At 37.2% G+C, this 26,313-nt stretch overlaps 1 protein-coding gene and 1 non-coding gene across 3 annotated transcripts in view; one reads left to right on the top strand and one right to left on the bottom strand.

Moving 5' to 3' along the window:
* The window catches only part of RANBP9 (RAN binding protein 9), a 90,247-nt gene that overhangs the window by 14,802 nt on the left and 49,132 nt on the right, over nucleotides 1-26,313 (top strand). For both annotated transcript variants that reach the window (XR_010157901.1, XM_518246.7), the window contains exon 2: nucleotides 124-235. Coding sequence is in view for 1 of the 2 variants with exons in the window: in XM_518246.7 (XP_518246.4) it covers nucleotides 124-235 (112 nt within the window). In the remaining variant the exon portion in view is untranslated. The remainder of the gene's footprint in view (nucleotides 1-123; nucleotides 236-26,313) is intronic.
* LOC112209641 (U7 small nuclear RNA) lies at nucleotides 16,899-16,960 on the bottom strand. The gene has a single exon (XR_002944465.1). It is a non-coding gene; the product is annotated as a U7 small nuclear RNA (small nuclear RNA).

The following is a 26,313-nucleotide window of genomic DNA, read 5'->3' as shown; positions in this document are numbered from 1 at the left end:
AACTGATAGGAGCAGAAATTATACATCATTCCAAAAACCTATACGTTCCTGAATTGTTTAAGGTTTTCATCTTTCAGTGAATATCTCATGTGACTTCTTTTTTCCTTCCTGTTTCATATGCAGGTCATGGCAAAACCCCAAAAGATGCCGCGTCAGTTCGAGCCACACATCCAATACCAGCAGCCTGTGGGATTTATTATTTTGAAGTAAAAATTGTCAGTAAGGGAAGAGATGGGTAAGTAAATTTTGGTGAGAAAAATCGTTTGCTAGTTTTTTTGTTTTGGTTCATAATGTTTATGATGTAATTGGAAAGTTGGAATGCTGGAAATTTTGGTAATTGGAAAAGCGGAATCTGAATATTTCAGTATAACAGATTGGATCTGGTTATGCTTAAATACTAGCTGAAGTTAAAGCTTGAGTTGGTGATATTAACTAAGCTTTTCTGGTAGGTTTATTATTAAAATGGAGAATTTGGAATTAAGGAATGAAGGGATGGTGACTCATTTTCCATGACTTTTCTTACACTGCTTTTTCCTGAATTCTGCTAAGAAGTTAAATCCTCTCAAAGCTAGTTATCATAGTCAGTTGGTGATTCATAGGTATTTTACAGATGTTGGACTTAGAATTTTAGGTTTCAGCTGGGAACTGTGTATTTGTATGCTCTCAACTAGAGGAGATTTTCAAGGTTTAGGATGTGGTTTAGAAATTTCCAAATGAGAATTCCATGGTAGGGCCTGGAACCAAATTTTATATCATTGCTTTTCAGCTTGGGATTGGTGTGTGGTTTGTATGGGTATCAGAATTCACTTATGAGACTATTAAAAATATAGTAATTTTTGGACCTTACCCCAAAAGTTCCTAAATTAGGATTTTCAGAAGTAGAGCTTTGGGCAAGATAGGCATTTTGAGAAAGCTCCACACTGAATTTTGGTGCCTATCCCTGGTTAAGCACTAATTACCTAGAATCATTGGATCTATCCTATAGTATTTCCTGATAACTTTATTGCATATCAGAGGTCTCTTAAAGCAGTCATAGGGTCATTAGTTGAGTTACCAAGACAAAGCTTATTGGGCTGTGTGGATAAGTTGCCCTGTGAGGTCAGTCAGATGGACCTCAAATCAAACCCCTCTTAGTGGTCCTCCTGTGTTTAATTAACCAAATAAGTGTATTCAGTAGATTACTCCTTTATCGGCTGAATATTCTCGATGTCAACAGTATGAGCAACAGAAAATAAAAACTTGGAATTCAGTGACAACTTTTTATGTAACTGCCTCAGTTTTCTTAGGGTAATCAAGCCAAAGAGAAAATCAGAGATGCCAAGGATAGAGTGGTTGAGAGAGGCCCATATTGAAATAGGCACACGATTGTCACCATTTCTCACTTTACAAGCTGTATAATCAGTAAGCTGATTCTTTTTATACTTCAAATTATATGAACTTGACCTCATATTTGGCTGCAAATACCCTGATGATTCTCAAATCTAATGCTACATCTTAGCTTATTCCCTCGAGCTCCAGACAACGTGTCTAACCAAATGTTTGCATTTGAATGTCCCACAGGGATTTAAATTTAGCTTGTTTAAAATCTTTTTCTGAAAAAAAAAAAACAAAAAAAAAAACCAAAAAACATTTGGTTGGTGGTTTCATTATTGCTAGAAACTTGAGAATTTCCTGCTTTTAACTTTTCTGTTCATCTCTACTGCCTCTCCCTTTGTCAGATCTCAATTATTTATCTGCTGAATTACTCTCAGATAGTTGGTTGATGGGTCTCCAGTTGCTGCCTGTTTTGCTCTTATTCTAGTCTATAACTGTTGTCAGTGTTCTTAGTAATAAAAAACTGAGTTGCCTCTACCCGTTTTTTGAGGTATCTGTTGCTTCAAGGATCAAATGTAGAGCTTCTTAACAGGACCCCTCAGATCTGACTAGCTCTTGGGTCATTTTTCAGTCTCTTTGTAGCCAGGATACCTTATCCTTTTTCTTTTGTTTTTAAAATTAGGTAGATTTTACATATAGTAAACTTTATTCTTTTTAGTATACAGTTCTGTGAGTTTTGACAAACATGTATAGTCATATAACCAGCATCGCAGTCGATATGGGAGACTCCCCTTATCTGTGGGGGATACATTCCAAGACCCTTTGTGGATGCTTGAAACTGCAGGTAGTACTGAACTCTATATATACTATGTTTTTTTTCGGTCTGATAATTGAGAGGGCTACTCAGTGACTAAAGGGCATGTGGTAAATACAGCGTTGATATGCTAGACAAAGGAATGATTCCCAGGTGGGGACAGGGCGGGACTGAATCCAATGGCATGAGATTTTATCATGTTATTCAGAATGGCATGCAGTTTAAAACTTACAAATTGCTTATTTCTGGAATTTTCCAATTAATATTTTTGGACCTCAGTTGACTGTGGGTAACTGAAACACTGAGGAAAGCAAAACCACAGATAAATGCGGACTGCTTTATATAGAACAGCTCTATCATCCCCCAAAATTCTGCCATACTCTTTTGTAGACAACCCTTCCCCATATCTAGCTCCTGGTAACTGTTGACTGGTTTTCTGTCTCTATAGTTTGTCCATTTCAAGAATGGCATATAAATGGAATCATATAGTTTGTAGCCTTTTAAGTCTGGTATCTTTCACTTAGCATAACACATTCGAGATTCCTCCCTGTTGTATATATTCATAGAACAGTCCTTTTAAATCTAATTTTGTAGATAAGTGAACCAAAGTTTGCTTACCCACTCCCCAGTTGAAGAACTTCTCAGTTTCCAGTTTTTTGGCTGGAACTGTAAACATGTATATACAGGTTTTTGTGTAAACATAAGTTTTCTTTTCACGAGTAAGTATCTAGGAGTGGGATTGCTGGATTGTAGTTAAGTGTATTTTTAACTTTGTAAGAAACTGCCAAATTGTTTCACAAAGTGGCTATGCTAGTTTGCATTTCGTTCTTTTTGTTTGTTTGTTTTTGTTTTTTTCTTGAGCCAGAGTCTCGCTCTGTCACCCAGGCTGGAGTACAGTGATGCAGTCTTGGCTCACTGCAACCTCTGCCTCCCGGGTTCAAGCAATTCTCCTGCCTCAGCCTCCTGAGTAGCTGGGATTACAGGCGCCCACCACCACACCTGGCTAATTTTTGTATTTTTAGTAGAGACGGGGTTTCACAATGTTGGCCAGGCTGGTCTCGAGCGCCTGACCTCAAATGATCCGCCTGCCTTGGCCTCCCAAAGTGCTGGGATTGCAGGCATGTGCCACAACACCCGGCCTCTAGCTTTTACATATATACGTTTTTCATATATATATTTTTTTCTCCTGAGCAAGACAGTAAGTTCCTTACAGACATACTTCGTGTGTTTCATGTGCTTGTTGAGTGACAGAAACCAGCCATGCTGTGGAGGGATATGATATCTGCTGCCACCCCCGGCTAATCTTTTGTATTTTTAGTAGAGTCGGGGTTTCACCATGTTGCCCAGGCTGGTGTTGAACTCCTGAGCTCAGGTGATCTGTCCACCTCGGCCTCCAAAAGTTCTGGGATTGCAGGTGTGAGCCACTGTGCCTGGCCCACTGGTTTGCATTTCTACCAGCAGTGTATGAGAGTTCCTGTTGATCTTAGCACTAGGTATTGTCATTTTAAAAAAAATTTTTAGCCATTATAATAGGTTTCTAGTGATTTCTTGCTGTGGTTTTAATTTATATTTCCGTAATGACTAATTATGTTGAAGAATCCCTAATTCTCACCTGCTCTTCACCTATAAGGTACCATTTGGAGTTCTCTGACTACGCATGCTGGCTTATATTTCTAGTTCCTTATGCATGCCCTTCCTTCACCTTCTCTTATCCCTTTCTCTATTTGCCTAGCTAATTAATTAGTCCTCAAGTCCTAGTTTAGGAGTACCTTTCTTATGGCATTTTCTCCTTAAAGTAGGAATATGCCTTTTCTATGCCTCCTTTACATTTTGGCCAGACTGTAATTATGATATTTGTATTGTTTCAATTGTCTGCTTACTGCCAACATGACCCTACAGATTTAAGAGTAAGGGACTATTTTAATTTCTATAACTCCAGTACTTAACTTATAGCTGGCTTTTAAAGGTATGAATAAATGAATGGATTAGAAGAAGTACTATTTCTTGTATGTTCTTGGAGAAAACTATTTTTTTGTTTGTTTGTTTTGTTTTGAGACAGAGTCTTGCTCTGTTGCCCAGGCTGGAGTGCAGTGGCACGATTTTGGCTCACTGTAACTTCCACCTCCTGGGTTCAAGCAATTCTGCCTGTCTCAGCCTTCCAAGTAGCTGGGATTACAGACATGTACCACCACACCTGGCTAATTTTTGTATTTTTGGTAGAGATGGGGTTTCACCCTGTTGCCCAGGCTGGTGTCAAACTCCTGACCTCAGGTGATCTGCCTGCCTCTGCCACCCAAAGTGCTGGGATTACAGGTGTGAGCCACTGTGCCCTGCCTTTTTGTTTTTTTTTGTTTTTTTTTTTTTTGTTTTGAGACCGAGTTTCGCTCTTGTTGCCCAGGCTGGAGTGCGATGGTGTGATTTCAGCTCACTGTAACCTCTGCCTCCCAGGTTCAAGTGATTCTCCTGCCTCAGCCTTCCGAGTAGCTGGATTACAGGCATGCGCCACCACGCCCAGCTTATTTTGTGCTTTTAGTAGAGATGGTGTTTTGCCATGTTGGCCAGGCTGGTTTCGAACCCCTGACCTCAGGTGATCCACCTGCCTCAGCCTCCCAAAGTGCTGGGATTATAGGTGTGAGCCACCGCGCCTGGCCAAACTATTGTACTTCTTTGGTCACATTCATTTATCTCTCTGGTAAACGTGTCGAACAAAGTTCTAGGCCCAGCCCATTGTTTTTGGAAGCAAAGAACAATTCATTTATGAAAAAAAAGCAACTCGTATTGCTAATTTTGGCCAACTAATGTTTTTCTGGAGAAAAGATTGTTTCCTAAAAATCTCAACATCTTTGTAAAGCATGGACCAGAAAGAGTAGCTGTTAGGCACCTTTTGTTTGCAGTGATGTGTGCCCATCTGAGACTTTATTCTGCTTAATTTAAAACTGAATTTTCGCTGGGCACAGTGGCTCTAGCCTTTAGCACTTTGAGAGGCTGATGCCGGTGGATCATGAGGTCAGGAGTTCAAGACCAGCCTGGCCAACATAGTGAAACCCCGTCTCTACTAAAAATACAAAAAATTAGCCAGGCGTGGTGGCAGGCGCCTGTAATCCCAGCTACTTGGGGGGCTGGGGCAGGAGAATCGCTTGAACACAGGAGGCAGAGGTTGCAGTGAGCCGACATCACGCCACTGCACTCCGTCCCAGGTGACTGTGCGAGACTCAGTCTCAAAAACAAACAAACATACAAACAAAAAAAAACAAAAAACACTGAGTTTTCTTTTAAACAGTGTTTATCCCAGATCTCAGTTTTTAAAATAAATTGTCCTTGGCAACAAATTTTCTCATGAAATGGCAAGAGTTGGATGTGAATTGCCTCTTTCAATAGGGTAGAAAGAACTGGTGTTAATGTATTATGTGCTTGTAAAGACTTTTAATTCCTATGGTGTACGTTATTTCTAGGTTTACCCTGGAAAATTAGGAATGTGACTGTCATGATTGTTACTTGTATTTCTTTATTGCCTAGAAAATGAGACCTGAAGAAAGTTCCTTTTATTGAGTGAAAGAATATATTTCATTTTCTGCCATGAGTTTTCATTTAAACTGAACCTAAGTTTTGTATATGTGCAGCTAAATAAATTTATTAGGACTAAATAGTCTTTAAATATTATTAATTTAAAAATAAAATCTAATGCATTTCACAAGAAAAATTAAATCACTTTATCTACATGACTTTTTTTTTTTTTTTTTTGAGACGGAGTCTCTGTCACCCAGGTTGGAGTTCAGTGGCACAATCTTGGCTCACTGCAACCTCTGTCTCCTGGGTTCAAGGAATTCTTTTGTCTTAGTCTGTCCTAGTAGCTGGGATTACAGGTATGCCCCACCGCACCCAGCTAATTTTTGTATTTTCAGTAGAGATGGGGTTTCACCATGTTGGCCAGGCCGGTCTTGAACTCCTGACCTCAAAATGATCCACCCATCTCGGCCTCCTAAAGTGTTGGGATTACAGATGTGAGCCACCATGCCTGGCCCTGCATAACTTCTTTAGGGCATATATTTAACGGGTGTGTGTTTACTTTCCCTTCTTTTTAGTGATCATTGACCGTTGAGATGAATTTCTTTAAGGAGTCTGTATCTTAGGTACTTTCAGTTCAGGGATTTCATTCAAATTTTAAATTATGCATATTAATAGAGGCAGTGGACATACAGTTAATTCTAAATGTGAGAGAGAATAAAATTTTTATTTGGAAGTTTTTAGAATTATAATTTATTATGAATGGTATTTTTAGCTCTTCAAACAAAATATTGATGCCACTCTTTGACAGTGTTTCAGTGAGAACTGGCAAGTAATTCAGTCTCTCTGTTCTGTTCCTAAATTCTTCTGCTGATAATAAAGTGCACTCTTTCAGAATGTTCCTTTTATGCTTGCTGACTTTCTAGTTTATTTCTTGGCAGGGGAGGAGAACAAAGGTCTTTCTTCCTGTCTAGCTTTGAAAACTAGAAGGATCTTTCCTTCTAGGTTTGATTCGTTGTAAGCAGCAAATGGAAGCACAGGGTAAATGTGAACAAAGAGTAAACAATATATTTATTATAAGTAAGCAATATATTTATTTAACAAATATATGTTGAACACCTATGATATAGCACATCGTCAGCAGCTGAGTGGGGATAAGAAATTATTTTATTGATTTGTCTTATTCATAGTTCTTACTAGAGGACCTGACATTTAGTAGAAACTCAATTAATACAGTGAGTGAACTGAATGTGGTCCCTGCCCTTGAGGAAGATCAAATTTAGTGTAGTCATATGTCACTTAACTACGGAACATGTTCTAAGACATGAGTCATTGGGCGATGTTTTTTTATGAACATCGTAAAGGGTACTTATGTAAACCTAGATGGTATAGCCTACTACATACCTGGGCTGTACCTACTACATACCTGGGCTGTCCAACAGAGGACTACATATATAGTCCTTTGTTGACCAAACTGTTGGTATATGGTGTTTGGAAGATATGGTGGGACAAGGCAGGAAGCAGAAATATGCAACTCTTAAGACATAATATACTAAGTACTTAGAAATGAGACCATGTATGGGAAAACTGAGGAGAGAGTAATTAATTTTGGCTCAAGGAAATATTTATACAGGAAGTAGTAGTTGGTAGACCTTACAAAATTGAGTAAGAATTTGAGAGGCCTTTTTGGGGAAGAACATTCCAGACTATGGTAAATGGCCAGAATAGTCTCACAGGAAGAGTGCAACTTTGTGGTCTTTGGCAGAGATACATGGTTCAGTATTGTTGGGGACTTGGATTATAAGGAAGAGTTACAAAAGTAAGAACAGGCTGAGCGTGGTGGCTCATGCCGGTAATCCCAACACTTAGAGAGCCCGAAGCGGGTGGATCACCTGAGATAAAGAGTTCGAGACTAGCCTGACCAACATATAGTGAAACCCCATCTCTACTAAAAAGTACAAAAATTAGCTGGGTGTGGTGGCACATGCCTGTAGTCCCATCTACTTGGGGAGCCAAGGCAGAAGAATCGCTTGAACCCAGGATACAAAGGTTGCAGTGAGCCGAGATCACACCACTGCACTCCAGCCTAGCGACAGAGTGAGACTTCATCTCTCAAAAAAAAAAAAAGGAAAAAAAGTAAGAATGGAATCAGATGTTATAGAGCCTTGATGATAGTTCTAGGGTGAAATATACTCTATAGGTAGAAGGGAGCTTTCAGTTTTTTGTTTTGTTTTGTTTTTGTTTGCAGCAGAGTCTTGCTCTGTCACCCAGGCTGTAGTACAGTGGCACAATCAAGGCTCTCTGTAGCCTTGACCTCTCTTACTTAAGTGATCCTCCTGCTTCAGCTTAGCCTCCCAGGTAGCTGGGACTATGGGTGTGCGTCACCATGCCCAGCATTTTTTTTTTTTTTTTTTTTTGTGGAGATGGGTCTCGGTATGTTGCACAGGCTGGTCTTGAACTCCTGGCCTCAAGCTATCCTCCTGCCTCCCTAAGTGTTGGGATTACAGGCATAAGTCACTGCACCCAGACTGCCTTCAATCTTTTTGAGTAGGGAAGATATATGATACCTGCTTTAGAAAGATAATACAAAGTGGGGAGAGGATGAAGTGTGTGATGGCGGTCTGCAAGACTGCTACAGAGTTTACGGGCTAGGGCTAGGAGTTAGGTTGTGAGGCGGTTGCCTGAGGATAGAGTGTGATAGAGATTTAAAAAAAAAATAACAGGAGGAAAATAACAGACGAGGAGATTTAGTTTGTCGAGTACCTGTTATGTGCCAGATACTGTGCTAAGAACCTAGGATTGACAAAGATGGAGACAGGGCTGTAAACATGGCTGAGAAAGGGTACCTACTTTCCAGAAGTTTGCAGGTAAGAAGGGAAATGAACATGTAAGTAACTAATAAAATCCAGTACGAGATACACAGTAGTAGACATATAAACCAATTAGAGAAGTATGTTGGAGGAGGTAACCAACACTGTTGGAAGACAGGGTGGTGATCAGGGAAGTCTATCTAGGAAGCTTACATAAAATTACAGAAGAGGAATACAGTTAAACATAAGCTTCTCTGTCCTTCAGTTGCTCACGTATCCTTCACAAGATAGGATATGAACAGAGATTTTAAAGATTAGTAGCTGTTTTAGAAGCTGACTAGTTACTTTTGTTGAGAAATATAGTGGAGATGTAAATCTTGGCTCTGCTACTTAACTGGTTCTGTGGTTTTGTATTTTTTGACAGACTCTCTCAGTCTGTGAAAAGGAAATAATAGTGCCAACCTCATAAGACTAAATTACATAACTCACTTAAAGCACTTATTAGAGTACCTGGTGTGAAGCAAACTCAAGGTAGCTTGATGCTGCTCTGAAAAAAGATGCCTGGTGCACAGCAAACTCATGTCTTCTTGCTGCTGCTGTTGCTGCTGGCTGCTGCCACTGCTGCTGCTGGAGGAAGCTCAGCATAAAGTTTTGTGGGAGGAATGTGTCTGGAGATGATCATGAAGGGACTTCTAATGCTAATGGGTGTTACCTTTTATCTTTCAGGTGCTAGTTTTAAGCAAGGGAATTATATGGTTGGATTTGCTTTTTAGGTGGGTTATCTGAGGGTAATATGGAAAATAGATCTGAGACTGACTTCTAGAGATCAGTTGGGTTATTGTAATAATAAATTGAGGGTTTAATCTGTGTGGTGGGGTTGGAGAGGAAAGTAGACAGATTTGTTAACTAATTAGGACTTAATTTTTTACATGAAATCTGTCTTTATTTCCCTGATTAGGAAGTAGGAGTAGTAAGCACGTAAAGGTAGTTGTTGAGAGAATGTTAAGAATGACTCCCTAGCTTTTGTCTTAGAAGATTAAATGGATAGTGATGTGACTAAATACATCAGAAAATACCAGAAGAGGATTTTTTTTTTTTTTTAAGAGATAGGGCCTCACTTTGTTGCCCAGGCTGGAGTGCAGTTGTGTGATCATAGCTCACTGCAGCCTCAAATTCCTGGGCTCAAGGGATCCTCCTGCCTCAGCCTCCCAAAGTACTGGGATTACAGTTGTGAGCCATCACACCTGGCCAGGAAGTGGATCTTTAAAGAAGATGATGATGAGAACAGTGTTTGAGCTGCTAGGGGAATCCCAGAAAATTAATAGCAAAGGCTTTGACTAAAAATAAATGGGATTTAGGAGAGTAGGGCTGAAGGTAGATTTTGGAGTGGTCGGAAGGTAAGTTGTTAAAGCCATGGGAATTGATAGGATCACCCAAGTATGTAATGTAAAAAAAAAAAAAAAAAAGAGGGCCTAGGGTGGACACCTGAAACACCATATTTAAAGGACATATAGAAGGAAGGAATTCATCTGAGATTCTTTTCATGTACTTAGGAATTTTTTAAAACAATTTCTTCTTGTTACATAATCATCTAAGATTCTATAAAAGAATGGTCAGAGAATTAGAAGGCAGATCCTAGGTGTTTTCAGAAGCCAAGGAAGTCAGTTCAAAGGAGGACTGCTAAGTCTCCACTGGTTTGTCATTTGGGGGGTTAATTAGTCCTTGTGATAGCAGTTTCCTTAAAATTGGGGTGATAGCAGGTGCAGTGTGTCAAAGAGAGGTAAGGAATGGAGATAATGTGCCAGTGGACTTAGTAGCTGTGTTGCTGTTGTGAGAAACAATAATTCACAACCCATTTAGAAAAGTAATACAATGCCAATTTGATAATTCAAGGCCAGGCGTGGTGGCTCATGCCTGTAATCCCAGCACTTTTGGCAGCTGAGGTGGGAGGATTGCCTGAGCCCAGTAGTTCGAGACCAGCTTGGGCAACAAAGCGAGACCCTGTTTATTAGGCTGGGCATGGTGGCTCATGCCTGTAATCCCGGCACTTTGGGAGGCTGAGGTGGGTGGATCACCTGAGGTCAGGAGTTCGAGACCAGCCTGGCCAACATGGTAAAACCCTGTCTCTACCCAAAATACAAAAAAATAGCTGGGCGTGGTGGCGCATTCCTGTACCCAGTTACTCGGGAGGCTGAGGCAGGAGAATCCCTTGAACCTGGGAGGCAGAGGCTGCAGTGAGCCAAGATCGCGCCGCTGCACTCCAGCTTGGGCAACAGAGCCAGACTCCATCTCAAAAAATAAATAAATAAATAAAAATAATAAAATTAGCCGGGTGTAGTGGCATGCACCTGTGGTCCCAGCTATATGAGAGGCTGAGCCAGGAAGATCACTTGAGCCAGGAGGTCAAGGCTGCAGTGAACTGTGTTTCTGTCACTACACTCCAGCCTAGGCTACAGAGTGAGACTCTATTTCAGGGGGGGAAAAAAAAAGAAATTTTGGAAATTCAGGAAAGAAAAAAAAGTACAGAAAAAATGTAAGGGAGAAAACTAAACCATGATTTTTGTATAATTAATTGCTATCAATACTTCTGCTCGTTTCTTTCGGATTTTATATATACACTTATATTTTAAGCTTAGTTATACTCTTTTTTTTTTTTTTGAGACAGAGTCTCGCTCTGTTGCCAGGCTGGAGTGCAGTGGTGCAATTTCGGCTCACTGCAATCTCTGCTTCCCAGGTTCAAGCTATTCTCCCACCTCAGCCTCCCTCCCATTAGCTGGGACTACAGGCGCACACCACCACGCCCAGCTACTTTTTGTATTTTCAGTAGAGACAGGGTTTCACCATGTTGGCCAGCATGGTCTCGATCTCTTGACCTCGTGATCCTCCCACCTAGGCCTCCCAAAGTGTTGGGATTACAGGTGTGAGCCACCGCGCCCGGCCTGGTATCCTCTTTATACAGGTTTTTACATCCTGTGTTTATCATTGATTTATTTAGTATTTTTGGGGAGACAGGGTATTTCTCTGTTGCCCAGGCTGTAGTGCAGTGGCGCATTCATAGCTCACTGTAACCATAGCTCACTGTAAACTGTTGGGTTCAAGTGATCCTCCTGCCTCAGCCACTCGAGTAGCTAGGACTACAGAGATGTGTCCTATGCCTGGCTTATTTTTGAATTTTTTTGTAGAGGATTATTATTGATTTATTTCTATGTAACAGTTATAGTGTGTTTTTTACATAATTATAAGCATTCTTCTATGAGATTAAAAGCTCTGAATATCTTTTTATTTTTGGCTGTGGCATAGTCTGTTATAAGTTTATTAAGGCACATCCATAGCTGTTCTCCTGTTGCCAGTTATTTAGATTGTTTTAATTCTTTCACTATTCTAAATACTCTTTTTTGCATGAAATTTGTCTTTATTTCCGTAGGAAAGATTTCTTGAAGTGGAATTATGGATCACAAGAAGGGGTATGCACATTTTTAAGGCTTATGATGCACATGGCCAAATTACTCTCCGGAAAAATTATTGCAATTTATGTTTGGGTGGGAGAGACCTTGTTGTATGTATATGCTGAGGAGAAGGAATCACTAGTGAGTCCAGGAGAAGGCTGAGGAGGCGAATGAGGCAAGTTTCTTTGCCCAGCAGGTGGGATATGGGGTTTTAAGTATAAATTAGGAAGGTGGGATGCTGTGCGGAATTTATTTATTGGCACTTATCACTACTTCTGGAAGCCTGTCTTGACAGCCTTTTCACCTCCAAACAAGATGAGGCTCCTCTGTTAACACCCTTTCACAGCATCTTGTACTTCCCCTTCATAGCATTTAATCACCTTCATAATTATTTATTTAAGATCTGTCCTACCCGTTAGAGTATCCCTTTAGGGAGGGCACAGACTTTTGTCTTTGCCACAGCTTTATCTGTGTCATCCTACACATAGATATTTAGTAAATGTTCATTGATCAGAGAAGTGAAGGTATTGAGGAACTGTGAGATTTAAAACCACGAATTTGTGACAGCGGTTTACATACTTACAATTTTTTACTATATACCCAGCTGGTTAGAGAGGAAAGTTGAATTGTATGATTGATGCCAAATGGGAAACTATAGGTTAGGTAAGTTGGAAGAACAATTGTAGTAATTGAGGTTACTGGTGAGGGAATATCTAAATGGACCATTTTAGTTCAGGCTGGGTAGGGAAAAAATGAAATCAGCATGGAGCTGATATACTCAGACAAAATGAGATATTTATATATTGCTGTTTTTAGTGAGTTTTAAGGAGATGCAGAGGGATTTCTGAGGTGGATTTGCTGCATTTGGCTAAGAGTAGGGCATAACAATGAAAGACAAGAGAAGAAAATCTTTATCAGAGAGGCTTTTTTGGTCTGTTTTGTTTACTGCTATATCCATGTTGTGTAGAACAATGCCAGACACAAAATAGGTGCTGCATAAATATGTTAACTAAGTAGAGGTGGGTAGGGATAATAACATCTTTTCTTTTGTAATCCCCTAGCACTTGCTGTGCATAGTACAGAGTATAGATAGTCAATATTTATGGAATGAACAGAATGTGAGTCTTGGATTTTGGATATGTTCTAAAAACCATCAAGAATGGGTAGGAGCCACATTTTTGGTGGAGAGAAAAATTGGTTATTTAAGAAGGTATGAAATATGGGAAAAGTGACCTAAAGATATATAACCATCATGTTTCTCAAATTATTCTTGAAGTGGTTATCTTTAGTGCAGTTTAAATCCCAAATCACCCTTACCTCTTACTCTGTCAGTTATTTTATACTTAACAAGTATAGGTGTGTTTTTTTTTTCCCAAGAAATTTTTTTTCCAATTACAAGGTAATGCATTCTTAATGCAAAAGGGAAAATCAAATAAACAAATCCTGTGAAATAGAAAAAAACATAACATTTTTAAAAGCATATACAGTCCTACCACCTGGATTAATGGCAGTTGACATTTTGGAGTATATTCTCTCCAGCTTTTTTTCTCTATTAAAACTGCTTTCAACATTAGTCTAAGAAAGAAAAATAGGTTTAAGATGTATTTGAGTCACATGAGAGATTAAAAAAAAATTATTCTCATGGGTACCAGTTCTTATACTTTCACTTTAATATAAATTTAATTGAAAATTCAGGAAGAAAATTTCATTTTAATGTCTTAAAGACACCCATGTCATATATCTTTAAGATTGTATATAGTTTTGTCCTGATGAATATATTACTTGAAATATTTCAGTTTTTCAGAACCAGGAAAACAGTTTATAACCATTCTATTTATGTTTATCTCAGATATATCGAATTCTTGCTCTTTGCCTATTGCTGGAATCACTTAGGTTGATTAACATTCCAAGATAAGGAGAAATGATCTGTTGGTCCTAGACCTTTTTGGCTTTGTGGATGATTTAGTAGTCTGGATAGTTTTTTGGAGGAGTGGTTGAAATGTTTTAAAATGGTTGATGAGAAGTAATTGTTGTCACATGGAAAAACAGATTGGTTAAGAGTTGAGATTCATCCCAGTGATTCTTTGTGATTTGTATAGTACAGAATCTAAGGAGTTTTCCTCCCCAACATTTACAAACATACAGAAGACAGAGTTAATACAGTGAATACCCTTATACACACCACCTAGATTTTAGAATTAAGATTTTGCTGTATTTACTTTATTACAGATCTGTTCATCCACACCCCATCTTTTTAAAATGCATTTCAAAGTGAGTTCATGAGTTGCAGTTTCCAAATCAGTTTTAAAGTCTCTCATTTTATACTTCTTTTTTCTTATTCTGAGAATCTTTGATTCTAGTGATATTTACATATTTATTTGCTTTAGCCTAGAATATCTTGATACATTGCCAAATTAAAATACCAGTAATTTGGGAGGCAGAGGTAGGTGGGTCACCTGAGGTCAGGAGTTTTGAGACCAGCCTGGCCAACATGGCGAAACCCTGTCTCTACTAGTAACAAAAATTAGCTGGGCCTGGTGTTGGGCGCCTGTAATCCCAGTGACTCGGGAGGCTGAGGCTGGAGAATCGCTTGAACCCAGGAGGCGGAGGTTGCATGGAGCCAATATCGTGCCATTGCACTGCAGGCTGGGCAACAAGAGCGAAACTCCATCAATTAAAAAAAAAAATTATGTATTAAGAACATTGAATACTGTATGTTTTTTTGCAGTCTTTTTTTTTTTTTTTTTTTTAATTTTGCTTCAGTCTTTAGAATATATCCCATTAGGGATGGATATTCAAAATACTGTGTTTTAAAGTCACTTGAAGTAATTCTTTTTTCTGTATTTCTGCCACCAACTTGATATATACTAGTTTCACTTAAAATTATCTTCCATTCTTAGGGACTGATTTTTAAATTTTTGTTTTAATTATATAAAAAACATATACATTGTTTCAAAGTAAGACTGTTGAAGAAGGCACTTGGCCCAGGTGCGGTGGCTCACGCCTGTAATCCCAGCACTTTAAGAGGCCGAGGTGGGAGGAACACCTGAGGTCAGGAGTTCGAGACCAGCCTGGCCAATGTGGCGAAACCCCATCTCTACTAAAAATACAAAAATTAACCAGGTGTGGTGGCACGTGCCTGTAATCCCAGCTACTACTCAGGAGGCTGAGGCAGGAGAATCGCTTGAGCCTGGGAGGTGGAGGTTGCAGTGAACCAAGATTGCTTCACTGCACTCTGGCCTGGGTGACAGCACGACTCTCTCTCAAAAAAAAAGGAAAGAAGGCACTTCACAGAAGGTTCACGTCATCCTTTTTTTCTTCCCCCTTCAGGTAACCATTTTCATTAGTTCTTGATTTATTCTTTTGTTATTTCCTTTTGAAAATGGAAGCAAATATGCCATCGAAAACTTTGAAGAGGTATCACAAATAGCTGATGACACTAGTTGGCTGTAGGTAGAGGAAGTGGTTAAATGGGGATGGGAGTGAAAGGAAACTTGAAACATTTTTGTTGCTTTTGAGTTTTTTTATTTTATCTATTTTGTTTGCTCTTTTTTTTTTTTGAGAGGTTTAGTATATTTTTACATTGAGAGAGGTACATTTATACTAATACCTATAGTCCCCTCCTTTTAAGGTACTCTTGTATTGTGAGCAATAATGAAATTAGCTAGTAACCACTTCAGCACCTTTTCTTCCCTTTCCCCATTGTCTGTGGGTTTTTTGCACTTAAAATGTATTATTGATTAATGTGCAGTAAAATACATTTTTTTCAGTGTATAGTTGTGAGTTTTGACAAATAGAATTACATAACAACCACCACAACTAAAATTACATAACAACCACCCCAAACTCTCTCTTGTTGCCCCTTTATCTCAAACCCTCCTCCCACCCCCAACTCCTCACAACCACTGATCTGTCTTCTGTCCCTATGGTTTTGCCTTTTGAAGCCAGAATGTTATATAAATATAACCTTTTGAAAATGGCTATTTTGTAATCACTTAGCATGATGCATGTGATACTCATCCAGGTAGTTGAGTGTATCAGTAGGTCATTGCTTTTTCTGTAAACTCTCTTTTTTGTTAATTGTTTTATATCTATATTTTATGAGCATATAACATTTGCATGCACTACACTGTTATCTTTATTCTGATCACTTAGTGTTAATTTTAAATTATATTCAATACTCATCATCAGACCTTATCCCAAAGATACTTCGAGGATTTTTTGGTTATCTGAAGCTCACATTCTACAAGTGAGCTCATGGGAACAATATTCTTTTAAGTCCTTTTGGTTCAAACTATTTGCTTGTGACCATTATACTCATTATATCTGAAGCTTTGATTGTATGTAAAATCCCTGGCTCATGTTTTCTTTCTTTCTTTTTTTTTTTTTTTTCCGAGACAGACTCTCACTTAGTTGCCCAGGTTGGAGGGCTGTGGCACACAATCATGGCTCACTGCAGCCTCAACCTCCTGGGGCCAAGCGATCCTCCCGCCTCAGCCTCCTGAGTAGCTGGGAGTACAGGTGCGCACCACTATGCTCAGCTAACTTTATTTTTTATTTTTATTTTTATTTTTGTTGGGACAGGGTCCCATTGTGTTGCTCAGGCTCGTCTTGAACTCCTGGGCTCAAGTGATGATCTTCCCACCTCAGCTTCCCAAAGTGCTGGGATTACACGCATGAGCCACTGTACCCAGCCATGTTTTTTTATGAGCTCCATGGACATTTTCAAAGTCTTCAGACATTTTTTTCTTACAAGAAATTTGGTCATTTGCCTGTTACCTGAAAGATTTTTCTTTTTCTTTAAAGAACCATTACTTGACTATGTCTTGGTGTTGATCTTGGTATGGTCTCAAGAGTAGGTTCAAGTGTTTTATTTCAGAAAAGTTTTTTCGTATGATGGTTTTCAATATTTGTTCTGTTCCATTACATGGGTTTGTTTTTTAGGGACTCTAATTATGAATGTATGTTGGGTCTTCTTTGACTAACTTCTTTTATTATTTTGTTTTTTTGAAGAGTTTTTTGGTAAAAACTGGAAAACCTGCCAGAGAAATTCTAAAGGAGCTGTAACACTTGACTAACTTCGTTATTTTAAAAATTTCCTCCATTCTCTTTCCTCTTTTCTTGCGGGGTCTTTTACTTTGTGTTCCAATTAGCTTGTCTTTATTTCTGAAATAATTTTCCTTTTTTTCCTTGTAATTCTTAAGTAAATAAGAACACTATTTTTTGACCGATTTATATTAAAAATTGGAGACTTCCTGTGAACAAGTCTTGAACATCCAGTGTAATTTTTAAGTTATAGCACTTGTGAAGAGAAATATTGTTGAAAAACAAAACAGTAAAACGCATCTCAGTCTCCATAGTTTTATAGGTACATCTCATTTGGTACAAGTAGAACCTGTAATGTTTATAGAATTGAAATGTAAATCAGTTTCTTCTGAACTTATTTGTGTGATTTAAAGTTGCTACTTTTTATTTATTAATCTTATAGGGATATGTTGAAAAACAAGATTTTAAATATGGATTAAAATATAAATAATTTTATTAACCAAAAATGTCAGTTTATTGGAAACATAAACAATTTTGTGTCTATTGGGTGAAAAGTAGAATATGTTGTTTTATGCATATGATAGATTATTTTCCTTAACATTTAACACCGTAACAGTTTAACAAGTTATTTTGTGTTTTGTTGTTGTTGTAGTAGTTAACTACAGATGGAATTATTCGACAAAGAATCGTCAGAGGAACTCTCAAACTAATAGGCTTTTCTTGTTTTTAGAGCCTTATTGTCTTAATTATTAAAAGGCAGGATAAATGAATAGGTACTTTGAAGGCCATCTTAGTAAATATAGCCAGGCCTTAATTTTAGGTATTGTATATTTATATTTTTATAGCTCTTCGAGAGGTAATGGGAGAAAGATGCAGCTGAAGAAAGATGCAGCTTGATGTATATTATTGTGAACTTTCCGAAGGCAAGAAAGAATTTCTGTTTTCCATGATTCTTTATGCTTTGGGAAGAATGTGGTAGAGAAGGTGCAGTGTAGAGAGAGATAAGTAGCTGCTTTACTGTCAGCATAGAATTAGAATTGGAACAAATTTTTTTTTTAATCACAGCAGAATGTTCTAGGTTTGAAAAAAGGATTTCTGTTTTCTGTTACTTTAGTTTTAAGTTTCTTACCTCAGTTCCATTGGTGCAGATAATCATCTGGTGATTAATATTTCACTTTGCAATATTTTGAGCATGCATATACTTAAATTTATTTTGTATATTAATAGTGGCTATTCTAAGAATGTAGGTGTTGGATACGGTGTGGTAAAGTCTGGGTAGCTGCAGGGGGATATGAGAATAAGGCTTAGAAGGAAGAATTTTATTATACTCACAGGTCTCAGGGAGGGTCACTGCATGCCACACAGGGGAAGCACCAGGTTTTAGTCAGGAAGCAGAAGACAGGAGCCACGGAAAAGTCCAGGCCAGAGTATTGGGATTTCCTGGGAAAGGCAAGGGAGGGCAGAGTAAACAGTTGAGGATTGAAGAGTTTGGATGATTCCTCCAGGCTTTGAGCTGTAGAGGTGGTCTCTAATTGCCTGGTACCTGACTCTGGAATGATTTAGGGCAGGAAATACTGGCTTCGTATGTGAGCGTTAGATAAGGAGGTGGATTTGGCTGTAGACTCAGGATTGGTTGGTTTGTATATGGAAGACATGCTCCTGTGAGCCCTCTTATCTCTAAGAAAGCACTAGCCCTGGCCAGCAAGCTTTTAAAAAGCCAAAACATAATAAAATATAGTAAATAAGAAACATGTTTTAAATACAGTGGCCAGCTGAAGTTCTGTTTACCTTGTCAAATAATTTCTGTGTTAATGATCTTTGAGAACCATAGCTTTCTCAACAATTGCTTTCCTTTTGGTTCTTTATTATTTTTTATAAGTTCTCATTTCTTTTAGATAGTGATTGCCTTTTCTAAACACTGAAATACGTCTCAAGTATGTAACCTGATTGAAATATTTTCACAGGAGCATCTGTAATTGTTTTTTGTTTGTTTTTTGAGATAAGATCTCACTCTGTTGCCCAGGCTGGAGTACAGTGACGTGATCACTGTTCACTGCAGCCTTGAACTCCTGGACTTAGTGATCCTCCCACCTCAGCTTCTTGAGTAGCTGGCACTACAGGCACATACCACTATGCCTGGCTAATTTTTTATATTTTATGTAGAGACGGGGTTTTGCCTTGTTGCCCAGACCAGTTTCAAACTACTGGGCTCAAGTGATCCACCCACCTCAGCCTCCTAAAGTGCTGGGATTATAGGCTTGAGCCACCACACCTGGCCTGCAGTTGTTGATGGAATGTTTTTGGTTTGATTTTATAACACTACTATGTGAATCACCAGTTGGTATATATCACTTTTAATATTATTTCACTTATGATGGTTGAAAGATGTTAAAGTTTGTTCTTTTACATGAGAAAAAAATGGGTATATGTTCATAAGCTTAAATGTTTAAGATTGGTAACTTGTGAATTATAGACAAGTGCCCTGAGTTTCTTAATATAAATAGATATACGTATACTAGTGTATCTTGCTGTAGTAACTAACTTTTGGTGCTCTTAAGTCTCATTATATTCATAATGCCATTTGGCAGAAATAAAACATTTTATTTCAAAGGGTATTAAGTAGTTTTTAGGTCTTGTAAGATAAAAAAAAGATCCCTCTTACTGTGTCAGTAACTTATATACATGAATAAACTATTCAGAATTCGAAATTTTAAAATTTGAGTCTTCCTGTCCGTGAACATAGGCTATTTTTCTATTTATTTAGCTTTTCTTTGAGTATTTCAGCAGTTTTATAGTTTTCATGGTATCAATTTTGTCAATATTTGTTAGATTTATGCCTAATTATTTCCTTTTTGTTGGTGCTAGTATAAGTGGTATTGTGTGTTTAAAATTCCAGTTCATTGCTGGTGCGTAGGAAATTGACTTCTGCATATTAACCTTGTATCCTGCCACCTTGCTATGATTGCTTATTTTTTCCAAGAGGTTTTTTTCTGTCAATTCTTTGATATTGTCTGCATAAACAATCTTTTCAGCTACAAAAGTAGGTTTATTTTTTCTTTCTCAATCTATATACCTTTTATTTCCTTTTCTTGTCTCATTGCATTAGCTAGGACTTCCCCTATGATGTTGAATAAGAGCCGTAAAAGGAAATATCTCTGCCTTTTTCCTGGTCTTAAAGAGAAAGTGTCTAGTTTTAGCCATTAAGTATGATACTAATTGTAGGGTTTTTGTAGATGTTCTTTATTAAGTTGAGGAAGCTCCCCCTCTATTCCTAGTTTACTGAGAGTTTTTATCAAGAATGGTGTTGGATTTTGTCAGATGCGTTTTCTGCATCTATTGGTCTGATCACGTGATTTTTCTTCTTTAGTTTCTTGATGTGATTGATTACATTGTTTTTTTTGAATGTTGAGCCAGCCTTCCATACCTGGGATAAATCCCACTTAGTCTTGGTGTATAGTTCTTTTTTAAAAATTTTAATTTAATTTATTTATTTTAATATCCAGACTTCAAGGAGGTATAGTTCTTGTATACCTTGTTGGATTTGATTTGCTAATACTTTATTGAGGATATTTGCATCTGCGTTCATAAGAGATATTTGTCTGTAGTTTTCCCTTCTTGTAATGTCTTTATTTGGTTTTGGCATTAGGGTAATGCTAGACTCAGAATGACTTAGAAAGTGTACCCTCTGAGTGTATTTTCTGGAAAAGATTGGAGACAGTTGTGTTATTTCTTCCTTACATGTTTGGTTGGAATTACCCTGAAGCCATCTGGGCCCAGTGTTTGTTTTTTTTTTGGAAGGTTATTAATTGTTACTATTATTTTTTTCTGAGTATATGTTTTTATTTAGCTTTTACAAACAATAACCACAATAAAAAAAAAAGAATGAATGCAGATAACTTTTGAACACAATATATCGTACACCCTTATTGGATATATTCTGAGGACAAACATTATGCAACAAATATTCTTGAATTTTATTTAATAGATTTATTATGGGTGTGCTTTCTACTATTAGGTATCATTGCTTCTAGGCTCTTTCAATGGATGGAGTTTATTTTGACACTACAATTCGATCTAGTTACCAGAGTTCTTCCTCTTCTTTCTCATTTCTGTAAAGGTGGTTATTGATTTAATTTTTTAATCTATAGAGGCATATTCAGATTTTCACTTTCTCCTTGTGTGTTTTGATAAATTACATCTTTCAAGGAATTGCCTTGAAATCCATTTCATCTAAATAATCAAATTTGTGGGCATAAAGTTAGTTATAAATGTTTCTTTAATACTTTTTTAATGTCTGGGATCAGTATTGATATTATTACTGATAATAATAGTTTCTTATGTCTTTGATTTTGGTATTAATAATTTGTGTTTTTTTTTGTTGTTGTTGGTTATCCTGGCTAGAGGTTTATCAATTTTACTGATCTTTTCAAAGAACTGGCTTTTAATTTTGTTGATTTTTATTTTATTTTATTTTTTAAAATTTCATTGCTATCTCTATTTCTCATTTCTTCTTCTTTCTCTAGGTTTGTATTTATTGCTCCAGTTTCCTAAGGCGGAAAGTTAAATCATTGATTTTTAGATCACCATTACATTCAGTGCTATAAATTTCTCTGTAGGCACTGCTTTCACTGCATCCCACAAATTTTGATAAGTTGTTTTCATTTAGTTGAAAATAGTTTTAAATTTCTCTTTAGACTTCTTTGATGTGTTATTTTAAAATGTGTTGTTTAATCTCCAGATATTTGGGGATTTTCCAGCTATCTTTCTTTTATTGATTTCTAGTTTAATTCTATTAAAGTCTGAGAGCATAGTTTGTATGACTTTAGTTAAGGCATGTCTTTCTTATGTCCCAGAATGTGTTCTGTTTTGGTGAATGTTTTTGTGAGCTTAAGAAGAATATGTATTATGCGGTTATTGGATAAAGTATACTATAAATGTCAATGAAATCCAGTTGATGGATGATACTTTTCAGTTTGACTATATGTTTACTGGTTTTCTGCCTGCTGTGTCTGCCAGTTGTTGATATAGGGGTGTTGATGTCTTCAGTTATAGCTGTGGAGTTAACTGCTGCTTCTCGTAGCTCTATCAGTTTTTGTCTCACATCTTTTGACACTTTGTTGTTAGGCTCAGACACATTAAGTGTGGCTGACTGCCACAGTTACTACTTGAGACTGTCACTGAGACAGTTATTACTGTTACTACTTGAGACCATCATTATGAGACTGAATCAAGGGGGACAGACATAGAAATGAAAACTTAAGACAAAGGTAACTACTTTAAAGTAAGGGTAACATGGGGAAGGAGAAGAGAGAAGAGAAGAAGAAAAGGGCTCCCTGCTTTTAGTGAGCAAAGGCAGCTGCCTAAGACTCTACAGCCCTTAGTATGTATTGGGTAGAAAGAGCAGCAGGAGGAGGTAATGATTGGTCAGCTGCTGGATTGATCACAGGTTCACATTATTGCTAACAGGTTTCAGTTATGCCTAATCACAAGAAACACTTGTGCCTGGGTGGTGGCTGCCCTCAGCATTCCTTCTGGGCAACAGACACAGTTTGTCAGTTTGCCGACATCCTGCTTTTATGAGAAACAGTTTGCTGTTTACACATATAGCCTCCAGTACTATACTGAGTTGATCACAACCCTTGACAATTAAGGATTGTTGTATCTTGTTTGATAATTGATCCTTGATCATTATGTACTATTCCTGTTTTTCTCCGATAATTTTCCTTGTTCTGAATTCTGCTTTGTTAGAAATTAATATAACTAGTCCAGCTGCCTTTTGATCAGTGTTGGCATTGTATGTATTTCTCCATCCCTTTAACCTATCTGTGTCTTTATATTTAGAATGAGTTTCTTGTAGACAACATATATTTGGGTCTTTTTGTTCACTCTTGTCAGTTCTGTCTTTTAATTGGTATATTTAGACGATTCACATTGAAAGTATTGTTAAAGTTGGGTTTTAGTGTCTACCATATTTGTTTCTTACTCATTATACTTGTTCCCTGTTGCTTATTTTAAAATGTACTTTTTTTTTTTTTTTTGAGACAAGGTCTCCCTCTGTCACCCAGGCTGGAGTGCAGTGGCGGGATCTCAGCTCACTGCAGCCTTGACTTCCTGGACTCAAGTGATTCTCCCACTTCAGGTTCCCAAGTGGCTAGAACTACAAGGGCACACCACCACACCTGGCTAATTTTTTGTATTCTTTATAGAGATGGGATTTTGCCATGTAGGCCAGGCTGGTCTCGAACTCCTGGGCTCAAGTGATCCTCCTGCCTCAGCCTTCTGAAGGGATTACAGGCATGAGCTACGTGCCTAGCCCATTGTCTGATTTTAATTGAGCATTGTATATTATTCCATTTTTCTTTTCTGTATAAAATACTAATTGTACTTCTTTAAAAAGATTTTTTGGTAGTTTCCCTTAGAGCTCATCTAAGTTCATTTTTAAATACCATTTACACTGCTTCACACATAGTGCAGGTACCTTATAACAGAATATAACCAACTCATCCCTCCTGTCCCTTATAGCATTGCTGTTATTCATTTCACTTATCCATAATCAGCAGTTACCCAAGATATTGTTACTATTTTGAATACTTATCTATGTGATCAGTTAAGATTAAGAAAAATAAAAGAGTGTATCTTCATTTATTCCTTCTTGGACTCTCCCTTTCTTCATAAGGATTCTATTTTCTCACCTATATCATTTTCCTTTTCTCTGAAGAACTTGTAACATTTCTTGCCAGGCAAGTTTGTTGGCCACAAGTTCCCTCTATTTTTGTTTGTCTGAGAAAGTCTTTATTTTTCTTTCACTTCTGAGGGATAATTTCTCTGGATGCTAAATCCTAGCTTGGTGGGGTTTTTTCCCAACACTTAAATATTTCACTCCACTCTCTTCTTGCTTACATGATTTCTGAAGAGAAATCTGATATAATTCTTGCCCTTCTTTCATATAGAGTGAGTGTTTTGTTTTTTTTTTTTTTTTTCCTGATTTCTTTCAAGACCTACTCTTTGTCTTTGACCTAGGTTTGAAGATGAGGTGTTGATGTTTTGATGTTTATCCTGTTTAGTGTTCTCTGAGCTTTCTGGATTTGGGGTTTGGGGGATCTGTCATTAATTTTGGAAAATCATCAACCATCATTACTTCAAATACTTCATTTTCTTTGTTTCTTCTCCTTCTAGCATTACTATTATGAATATTTTTCACCTTTTATAGTTGTCCTCCATTCTCAAATACCATGTTCCAGTTTTTTTTCAAGCTCACTGATTGTTGTTTTTTTTAGTCTGCTGATTGCTCGTCAAAGGCATTCTTTATTTGTGTTAATGCTTTTTATTTCTAGCATTTTGTTTTGATTCTTTCTTATAGCCCTTAGCATTTTAATGAGTTATTTAAAATGTCCAGTTTGATCATTCAAAATCTACCTTATCTGAGTTTGGTTTCGATGCTTGCTTTGTCTCTTCAGACCTTTTCCTTGCCTGTTACATGCCTTGCAATTTTTTGTTGAAATGTGGACATGGCTTATTGAGTAGTAGAAACTCAGGTAAACAGGTGTTTAATGTGAGATTTTAGGTTTATCTGGCTAGGAGTTAGGCTGTGTTTAATGTTCACTAGGTATTTATATTGTTTGTAGGTATAAGACATTTCATTTTCCTCTACTTTCCTGGTTTTTGTCTTGTTTTGAGTTTCCTTAGAAACTTTTATTAATTAAAAAAAGTCTATTTCTTGTAATTTTCTCAGTTGTAATCTGTTATATTGGAGCCCTGTTTAGTAGAGAGGAGAAGTGTTCTATAATCATATGATGAAATCTGTTGGGTTTTTTAGTGGACCAGAGTTCCTGAACGGTCCGTTCAGAAATTCAAAAGAATTTCTTAAGCTTTTTTCTTCCCTCCTCTCAGGCAGGTTAGAGGGGGCTGGAATTATTGCTCTTACTCTAGGTCAGATTTCAAAATGGTTACTTTTCCCTTTTCCCTACTCAAAATGGAGGGGATTTTACTCTAATAAATGGAGGGGATTTTACTCTAATAAAAACCAGGTGGAGCTCCTTTTCTCACCTATATTCTTCCTTAAGACTGAGCCCTCACAAGTTAAAGCTCAAGTTAGTTCACTCTCAGTCTCCAGCAGTTTGCTAATTACTTTTAAAGTGTTCCTTCCAGTTATTGGCTCTAGAGTAAATATAGCTCCATATGTTTATATTCACATGTTTCTTCAGTTTTTCTGGAGGTGTTGTGACCTGTGAACTCAGTTTTCCAGTGCTTCTAAGAGTAGTTGATTTTCAGTTGTTCTGCTTTTTTTCTTGTGAGGATGGGAGTGATGATTTCCAAGCTGTTTACGTAATAGAGTGGAACAAAGATGTCATCTTTATTTTTTTAATGAGAGTTGTATTGAGATGTATAATTCATGTACATATTCACCCTTTAAAAATGCACAATTTGGTAATTTTTACTATATTCACAGAGTTATGCAACCCTTACTATTTAATTTTTAAACATTTTTGTCACCTGAAAAAGGAACCCCAAAACACTCACTCCTCCCAGTTCCAGGCAGCAACTAACTATTTTGTTTTTATGGATTTACTTATTCTGGACATTTCATATAAATGGAATTATACAAAATGTGACCTCTCATTTCTGACTTCTTTATCTTAACATGTTTTAAAGGTTAATGTTTTAAAGGTTGATTTATGCTGTATCATATATCAATACTCCATTCCTTTTTGTTGCCAAATTAATATTCTGTTGTATTAATATATCACATTTTGTTTATCCATTGGTTGGTGGAAACACTTTTTGACTGTTAAGAATATTGCTGTTATAAACAATTGTGTAACATTATAGTATGGCTATGTGTTTTCATTTTTATTGCAGAAAATGGGAGTGTAATTTCTGGGTCATAGATACCCTATGATTAACTTTTTGAGGAGCTGTCAGACTGTTTTCCAAAGTGGCTGTACCATTTTACTTACTACCAGCTATGATAGTTGCAGTTTCTCCACATTCTTGTCAACACATATCTTCTTGATTCTAGCCATCCTAGTGTATGTAAAATGAGAGCTCATAGTGTCTTTTGATTTGCATCTCTAATTACTAATGATTAACATAGTTTTACTTGCTTATTGGACATTTATACATCTTTGAAGAAATGTCTATTCAGATCCTTTGCCCATTGTTTTAGTAGGGTTTTCCTTTTATTGAGCTGTAAGAGTTCTTTATATATACTGTAAAAAGTTACCCTATCAGATATATGATTTGCATATATTTTCTGCCATTCTGTGAATTGTCTTTTAGTTTCCTTGACAGTATCCTTTAAATCACAAAATTTTTAAATTTTATGGAGTCTAGTTTGTCTACTTTTTTTTTTTTTTTTTTTCCTAAGATGGAATTTTGC

Source organism: Pan troglodytes, chromosome 5, assembly GCF_028858775.2.
Source record: "Pan troglodytes isolate AG18354 chromosome 5, NHGRI_mPanTro3-v2.0_pri, whole genome shotgun sequence".
Taxonomy (NCBI): Eukaryota; Metazoa; Chordata; class Mammalia; order Primates; family Hominidae; genus Pan; species Pan troglodytes.
Note: the sequence above shows the minus strand (reverse complement) of the source record. Positions and strands in the feature narration are given on the sequence as shown.